At 44.2% G+C, this 8,973-nt stretch overlaps 1 protein-coding gene across 8 annotated transcripts in view; it reads left to right on the top strand.

Moving 5' to 3' along the window:
- The first annotated feature begins 229 nt into the window (after positions 1 to 229).
- The window catches only part of PIKFYVE (phosphoinositide kinase, FYVE-type zinc finger containing), a 62,782-nt gene continuing 54,038 nt past the window's right edge, over positions 230 to 8,973 (top strand). For 6 of the 8 annotated variants that reach the window (XM_041472978.1, XM_041472977.1, XM_041472976.1 and 3 more), the window contains exons 1-3: positions 384 to 749; positions 3,207 to 3,388; positions 4,864 to 5,043. In XM_041472978.1, coding sequence (XP_041328912.1) covers positions 3,217 to 3,388; positions 4,864 to 5,043 — 352 coding nt within the window. In that variant the 5' untranslated portion in view covers positions 384 to 749; positions 3,207 to 3,216. Of the gene's footprint in view, positions 750 to 3,206; positions 3,389 to 4,863; positions 5,044 to 8,973 lie in introns of all 8 variants that reach the window. The other 2 variants (XM_041472980.1, XM_041472979.1) reach the window with 1 other exon arrangement.

Raw genomic sequence — 8,973 nt, 5'->3', positions numbered from 1 at the left:
GCCCGCCGGCGCCGGGGGCTCGGGCGTGGCCCGGGAGAGCGCCGCAGCCCAGCGCAGGGATGCGGTGCCCACACCGGGCACGGGCTGGTCCGCTGGCGCTGGGGCGGCGGTGTCGACACCACGGCCCCGAGGGCAGCAGCGGGCACCTCTCTGGGGCTGGGGCGAGGCGGGGAGAGTGGCCGGGGAGAAACCACGGGGCGGAAATAGAAGAGAAGGGAATATTAATGAAATAGGGTGCACTCCAAGTTCCCGCGGGACACACCGGCTCGCCGCACTGCCGGCGGCTCCCGAGGCAGCAGCCCGGGTGAGCCGCGCCCGGCCGGAGCACCGCGAAGGACCGCGGGGCGGGGCCGGGCGCTGCCGGCGGGTGAAGTGCGCGGAGCTTCGATTGGCGATGTCTGGGCGGGAGCGGCGCGGTCGGCGGGCGGTTGGTCGGGGCTGGCGGCGCCGCCGGGCCGGGCGGTGAAGGAAGAGCGGCGGTGCCGCCCCAGCACCGGCACCGCAGCCGCGGGCAGCAGGTGAGCACCGCCCGCCAGGGCCGCGCCGCGGGGCCCCTGCTCCGCCGGCCTTCTCCGGGCTGTCCGGGCCGGCCCCTGGTAGCGGCCGGTGGCGGCTCTCCGCGGGTCGCTGCTCACCGCGTCCGCGCCGTCCCGTCGCAGGCGATCCCCGGGTCTGCCATCCCGGGCGGGGGAAGGCGGCGGTGTCCCCTGCACGGAGGGGAGAGCGAAGCAGCTGTCTGCTGCGCAGAGGTTGGAGGGGAAGCGTGTCAGCCGCGCAGTTGTGTCTGAATCGCGGGGGGCGTGCAGCCGGGGTGTGTGATCCGGTGCCCGGCGGTGGTGTGTGTGTGTAAGCAGGAGGGGCCGAGCCCTCCCGGCGCTGGCCGCTGTGGTCAGGGCTGTGGGACGCGGAGCGTCCCGGCGCTGCTCTGCGGGGAGCGGCAGGGCCTGTGCGGAGGGAGGCTCACCCTCGTGCTCCGGATTGTAGCGGTGATGAGTTGGTGGTTGCTGAAGCTGCAGCTTCGAGTGGCTTTAGATACATTCCCGTGGCTGTTGGTGAGGATCCTGTGAGGAATGTACTCTGGTTTTGTGCTTGTTGACCGACATGTGCACCTTGCTTTCCCCTTTCCCATATTATACAAAGAAGTGACTATTTCTTGGTTTCTTGTGGTGGGATGGGGGGAGTATTTTCCCTTTAGTGGGACAGCTAAAGCATAGAAAGGCCAATAGATTGTACAGCACAGAAGATTTTGGTGTTTCTGGAGCTAATGCTAGGTATAATGCTATTCTTTTTAATAGTTTTAATTAGACCAATACTGCTGTGACAGAAGCAGTTATTATGGGATTTTACCCCCTTGAAATGCAAGTTTTTCTATAATCACACACATATATATATATATATATATATATATACATATATCTATATCTATCTATCTATACACATATATATACATATTTAATGCACATTCAGAGACTTGCTTGTAACTCTTATTTTGCCAGGCTATAGTCAGTTGCTGAAATAGGAACATAGTTTCCTACAAAACTGTTTGACTTCATAGTAGGATTTTTAATGTGGTAGTGTTTGTGAAGGTACACCCTTGTTGTATGTTCAACATTTAAAAAGCAAACTATTGCCTTAAGATTGAAGAAACAATTCCAAATTTACCCGAAGAGTGTGTTTCAAGGAAAATGTTCCATGAGCTCTGGTGTTTAAGTACATTCAAATCACCTGTTTGAATAATACTGGTGAAATGAACAACAAAACAACATACCCTGATTTACAGGGCAGAGGGATGTCGAAGGCTAAGACTCAGCCTTACATAAAGAATCTGAGCAAAGTTTATCTTGAAACTTAGTAAATGATGCCTCTCTGATTTCTTTCCTGAGGACATGTGAATAGCAAAAGAAGCTCTGAGCTGAAGGTGCTTACTGTACAGAGCAACAAGCAGAAGTCCACTGAGAAGTCATGTGAATGACTTGCAGATACATCTTTTTGGCATTCTTTGTAGGAAAAGTCAAACCTTGCCACACAAGCTGCTTGTTAGCACTTTCAGTGTTACCTGCTGATCATGTTGATTTTCTCTGGACTGCACAAATTTCTTTCAGTGTGGCTTCTTGGAACTTGGAAGAATATATTCTAGTCAGCAGTATATGCCTGTAAGTTCTAGGGAACAATTGTGGGAACTGGATATCGTTATTTCATGAAGATGTGGGTATCAGCTGCTAAGCAGGTAGTAGGTTCATAAGGGGTTTTGATCCTTGGCACAGGTAAAAATCAGCTGTCACTCATAGGTTCCATCAGCTCCTTGTGTTCCTACTCTCTCAAACATTTCACTAAATCTTTCTTAAACAAAGATGAAAGTAGTAAGCACCTTAGCCTAGTAGGCTAGAAATGCAGGCTGAGTGAGGTGTTGTGAAAGAAATTGGGTGTCTGATCAGCTTAAAGAGTGTGGGTTGGGGAAAAGTATCACTCTTGGCTGTATGGCAGCTTTGGTACACAGAAAACAGGGTTTACAAGTATGGCTTCTCCTAATACAGAAAGTGGTTTGGGTTTTTTGTTTGTTTTTCCTAAATGGAGCTGCTCCTGAAAACGAGGATGCTTGAAGGTGTTAGATTTGACAAGTAAACCACAGTTCGGGTTGCTTCCCTGGTAACTTGCACAAGGGCCTGCATTGTAATGCAGAGGGGAGGGAAACAGCTTCCCACCAAAATTAATCTTTCAGTCCTGTTTTTGTTTTGTAGTTTATTCTGAAGTTAACCTGGCCAAACAACAAGTCTGCCTTGTGCATGCTCAGGCATGCCTGTTTTCAGTTTTGTTACAAGGGCTGCAGAACTCACAACATTAGGAGAAAAGCTGTCAAAGTTAAAACTTCTTTGTGATATGCCTGCAGAGTCTCCGTTTGAAAACTCAAGTTCTCATAAACCTCTCCTGTGGTGTGTCATCGGTGTAGTGGTTGTGTATTTTATTGTTCTGGATGTTTAACTGGGCACTCTGAATTACACTCTGCAGAGGTGCTGCTCCTTTGTCAGTGGCTGGGCAGGGGGCATGGGCCCCTCTGGCATTCTTGATCTGAGCTAATAGCAGGTGCCTGTGGTCAGTTGGGTGAATGTCTGTCCTCTGGGATCTAATGAGACATCTCCTGCTCAGAAGACTGAAGAGGTTCTGTTTCACCACCCCTTGTGTAATGTGTGTTGCTGACCTCTTTCCAGGGCACCTGAAATGGCTGCAGATGACAAACGCTCTCCCACACTGGACTCTACCAGTGATCTACCTCGTTCTCCCAGCAGTCCATCTCATCTCACTCACTTCAAACCTCTGACTCCTGACCAGGATGAGCCTCCTTTTAAATCAGCTTACAGTTCTTTTGTAAATCTCTTCCGTTTCAGCAAAGGTGAGTGCTGGGGGGATGTGTGGGCATGGCTTGTGTGTGCTGTTTGCTGCTTGTAAAAACACCTCTGAACATAGAAGCATAATGTCAAAGGGCTGATGTCAGCTCTTTTGTGAGGGGTGTCACATCTGGCTTTTGGGTGATGGAGGAGAGCTTTATTATGAGAGAAGATAGCCAGAGTCTTGCAGCTGGCTATTTGTAGCTGCCCATGAAAGTCAAAGACAATCCAGTTAGCAGGTAGTATTGTATAGATTCTTAGCTTGACATCAGAATTTCCTTTGCCTGTATGATTTTTTTTTTTTGGGCTGAAAGTAGGAGTAACCCTCTGCCAGCCTGTATGAGCAAAATGTGTGCTTGTCCTTCCAGTGCAAGTTCTTACTTCAGACTTCATCCACCTCTCACCTTCCTGTGCATCTCGTACCTGCAGCTGGGTGACAGCTGACCTGCAATAAAGCAGGAAGTCCACACTTAATTTGCATGACTTAGGTGTTCCCTATCAAGAAGTCTGAAGTGTTGTGAAAGTTTTGTATATTAAAAAGCATTACATGATTTTGGCCTTTGTGCTGCATGTGTCATTAAATGTGTTCTCAGTGGGCAAACTCTGAAAGAACTGTGTGAGTTCCTTTTTGTTTTAAAGAAAGATCCTGCAAAGAATGGTGAATGAATGCACCTGGATTTTGTGCAAAGTCTGCATATCCCTTTACTGGAGATGGCACACTGGTCAGCTGCTTTTGTTTAGTCTGTTCATTATCCAGCTTTGTTAAGCATACTTCAGCAGTGTTTGAGCTGGGGGAAAAGAGCCAAACAGCTTTTTGTGTAACTGATCTGTTCAGACTCTTCTTATGCAGAATGAAAAATAATTACTTGGTATGACTGCTGTTAGTTTGCATACTAGAGTAGCACCTGTCATTGCTAATTTATTGGAAGTAGCATAAAATGTGGTCAATATTGGATTCACTTGTTTTTTTCTGACAAATGTAGCTGGAGTCAGCAATATCTTTGTTATGTGAATGGGAAAACAACCTTGAAACAACACATGAAATGTGCATCTTACTGGAATCAATGAGAACCTGTCTGTACTTGATCTGCTGATGGAAATTAAAGGCTGTGGTAACTTTACTGTGACCTCAGTACTGGCTTGTAAAATAACTGAAAATCTCTTTTCAAGGCAGAAGCTGATAGTCAAGTGTAGCTATTCTATTTAGCAATAATCATTCATATTCACAAATAACGTGCCACGAATTTTTTTGACACTTTTCACATTAGGGAATTTCTGAAATAGCCTGAGGCTTGAAGACAGCCTACTGTCCTGTTTATGTAATGTGTATAGTACTTCTAAAACTAAAAATTCATTTGTTTTGTTTAATCATGATCCAAAAGAGTTATTTGTGAGAGTTTTTTAACCTTAGCTTTGCATGTACTACTGCTTTTCTTTGTCACGTCTGAACAGGTGGTTTCTTGCTTTCTGTCAACTCTAGATGATGGCAGGCTTTCATCCCCAGCAGAGAGAGCAGAGGCAGGACAGAGTGATGCACAAGCATTGAGTGGTGGCTGGTCCAGTCCTCAGCATCCCACGAGGGCTCAGTCTCTGAGATCACCAATTCCTTACAAAAAACAACTGAGTGGTGAGCTGCAAAGAAGATCTTCTGCAACTCTGGGTAATTCCAGCTCTTTATTCTATAAGGCAATGTTGCACTAGCCAGGATGCTTCAGGGTGAGGTGGAAGGATGTGAACAAAGGCTCACTGAGTGTCTAGATTCATAGCAGAATTTAGTATCAGGCTACACTGCTTCTGTTAGTGAGGTTGGACTTGAACCTCATAACCCTCCACCCTTCTTGGTGTTCTAGCAAGACAACTTCTTGTTGGGGTTCTGCTCTTTTAATTCAAAAACAGTCTGGAACAGAAGAGGCTACCGAAACACATCCAGTGTTTTAAAGTCACCTGAACTTTGATCCTGAACAGTTCTGCTTTATCTTGAGAGACTGCAGTTTCTTAATATCCACATGCGAACTCTAACTTCAGTGCTTAGTCTGGATGGATTTGGTGTTTGGGTCTTCAAGGGAGTTGTAAATGGAGGTTTTTGCTTGTAGTTGTTTTGAGGAGAATTGAATAGGAAGTTGTGCTTAAGATTTTTTTTTCAATCCTGCTTAAACTATTGCCAGATTCTGTACTGAATCTTTTAGCTGGTATGTGGATTGATTGTAATTTCAAAGGTCCAACTGTGTAATGGCTTTATGAAGATGTGAAAGAGCTAGGAAGTAGATTACAGAGGTCCCTCTTGAGATCTGACTGGTTACTCTTGGCTGTTGATGATAGCCTTGAGGAAACTGCTAAATTGGGTAACAATCTTGTGCAAGGCAGTATTTCCAAGAATGTGGTACCTAGTGCAAACAAATCAGACCCTAAATGTTGTTAATGTGTATGGGATTTTCAGAAAGATGTGTAGTTTTGGTAGCCAGGCAAAAGTCTAGTACAGAGAACTAGCATTTTTACCTAAGTCATTTGCATGCTTAGTTAAACATGTTCATCATCGTCCTCTTTGCTCTGTAGTAGTATTTGATCTTTTTAGTTATACTGCTTCCAGTGAACCAATTAAAGGGGTTAATTAATTAATTAATTTGGGGTTTTTGTTTTGTTTTCTTGGGCTCTTTCTTAAAGAATTTTCTCAAGTGTCTCAAGAACAGCCACATGCTCTTGGCTGATGAGCCAATTTACTTTTACTTGGTACCTATTGTAAATCACTTGGAAATTGCCTGGGGATTAGATGTTAGAAGCCTTCAGGTGAAGTATGTTATTTGATACTCAGAAGGCAGAAGTAATCTGGCTGTTTGACTTCCTCTGGGATTAGGCAGCCCAGGAATAAGATTTAGTTTAAGGTGTGTGGGAGGAACTGTTTCTGTATTATTCCAGCTCTTTTTCAGGACTTCCATTCATATCTCTGGGTTTGGATGCAAGTATGCTTGGAAAAATGTCATAATGAATTAGCCTGTAAAGAAGTAAAGTTGGGACAAGCAGGAATTGCTGCTCACTTTTTGAAGAGATTTATGTGGTACCATGTGCTGAGCAGCCTGACTTGCTGTTGAGTATTTTCTCCCAAACAACCTTGGTGCTGTAACAAACATGAGCTCTGTGTAACACATGTAAAAGTGTACTGGATTAGTGAGAAGGTTTGGGGGAGTGTTTTAGGCCATCTCACTTTATTTGAAGAGGGGGAAAAATACTTGCATTTTCCTTCTCTAAAAGTCAGGTATTAGGTTTTTTAAGCAAACTTTAGAAAATTATTTTTCTTTCCTTTTTCAACCTTAAGTGGTGCTGAATAATTAGGTCTTTGAGGATTTTCATCGAGTAGCAGAGAATTTTATTTTTGCTATTGCAGCTGATGCTGGCCTGCACAAATAATCTTAGAAATTATTATCCTATCTCAATGGTGAAAAGCAGGTAAATTGGGCCACCCACTTCAGTGACAGAGAGGTGTCTGATTAAGTATTCTTGTAGCCCTGTATCCACAGGCCTGTGAATGTCTCTCTAGGCTTTGCCATTACCTAGGTACTTAATAGCATGGGCAAGTGTAGGCAGGAAAATATATAAGCACTTCACAAAGGTCTCTCTAGCCTACTTGATCTTAAATAATGTATCCTGTTAAGCAAACTGAAAGGAATACATAAATAAAAGGTTGCTTCTGGTGCCTCTAAATAGTGATGAAATGAAATTGCTCCTGAAGATGCTGACCCCTGCCCCTCATCTGTCCATTAGCTTGTAGTGTCTGTGCAGCGCATGTCATTGCTTGGGGCCCGTGCTGTCTGACAGCTGCAAGTGCAGAACAGCATGGAGGGATGGTGGCTCTTGGAGGACACTGTCTGGCAGCAGTTATGTAGGGTTTCAGTTCTGTGCTTCCCTTCAGGACTGCTGACACAAAAACGTTATAATAGCTCCTTACTGGCTTCTGTGAAAATAGGAGCTATTGGATGCCTGGCTCATGTCAAAGATACTCTGAAGGTTGTGTGGTTGAAGAACCAGTGCTGAGACTCCACAGTGGCTCCTGTGGTCTCTCTCCTGGGTAGTCTGTTGCATCATTGTGTGCTGGTTGTGTTGGACTGCATGCTGTCAGATGAAGGGTTTCAAGGTGCTGGATTGAACCAAAATAGTCCAACAATGAGACTGTTGTCACTGAGATAATGTCACAGCTTGCAAATCCTGTTTAAGGAGAACTGGAAACGCTGACTGCTGCAGAAGGAGCATGGGTAGTAAAAGCACTTCTAGCTTGTTCCCCTGTCATGCAGGATAATGCTGTTAGTGCTAGACAATTGTAGCAGACTGGCAGTAATAGGGAGTGGCAAAAGAGTTCAGCAGAAGCAAAGGAATGGCCAATGATCATATAGGGGAAGAAGGCCTGAGAAAAGCATGTGATAGTTACCGGAAACCATTGTGGAGCCTGAAGTACTACCACAGCATCTTTTCTAATCAAAAAGATTTTGGAACATGAAAATGAATGCTATAAAATGAAGTTAAGGGCAGTTTTCCTAATTTTCATGACAGTACTTTTATGGCAGTGATTTGAGGAAGATGTGATGTTTGAACTGTGGTGGTGAAATTGTATATGAAATCTTATGCTGTGGCAACAAGTAATTAAAAAGCAATTTGTGTTGTTTTGTACTAGCGAAACTAGTATCTCTGGCAGGGGTATTTTTGTATTGTTGAAACTGTGTGAATCCATACCTCTTGTATTAGTGTGTGGTCAGTTCTCCTACAAACCAAAACTATAGGTTGCAACAAAGTAGTTCTTGTGGTGTTTTTTCCTTGTCATTCACTGTGAAATGAATGCTAAAATACTGTAGAGTCATGAAACACTGTGAAAACATATTTCCATATTTTGGAGTTTTTTCATAGGTTTTACCAAGGATCAGCAACCATAAATGCATATAGGAAGCATGATATTTACTGTTGAAATAAATTACCTTTTTTTTTTTTTCTTTTTTTTCTTTTTTTTTTTTAGCTCTGGAAGTTAAATTTTAACTTATAATAATGCAGTTTGGATCAGGGGTAAGAGTTAACCTAAGTTGTGATACTTGGGAATTCTTTTTGAAGGATGGTGTTTTAAACAGTGTTTCCTTTACTGCAGGAATGATCACTTCTTACTTTCTTGCTATACAGTGTTTTTCCTCAGAAAGGGAGAAATCTCCCTTTGAGATTGAGAAGGAAAAGAACCAGCTGAATTTTAATCTGAGTATCAGTCAGCTTCTCTAGTATAAACAGGTTGGCCATGTGCTGCTACTGCTGATGGAATGCTTTTTGTTATGTGGGTGACATAATTCTGACATTGTGTGGAGTTCCTGGTTCCACAAGTACCTGTGGCATTTCCTCAGTGCTGTTTGTTTTTGGAAGTCACTTGCGTGACAAGATTTATTGGTAGTTAGGCAGTAGATCTGATAATTCTTTGAATTGGAAGCAACATTCCTGGAAAGGAGATACTCTTGAATTCAGAGGAAGTACAAGGAAGTAAACGCAGCACAGATCTTGTGATAGAAGTAAGGAGGAGCCAGAGGTTTCTCTGTTATTATCAATGTCTTCCTGAAATATGAAGGTCCCC

Source organism: Pyrgilauda ruficollis, unplaced genomic scaffold (assembly GCF_017590135.1).
Source record: "Pyrgilauda ruficollis isolate IOZ18807 unplaced genomic scaffold, ASM1759013v1 scaffold3, whole genome shotgun sequence".
NCBI lineage: Eukaryota > Metazoa > Chordata > Aves > Passeriformes > Passeridae > Pyrgilauda > Pyrgilauda ruficollis.
This window is presented reverse-complemented; position numbering and strand designations above follow the sequence as displayed.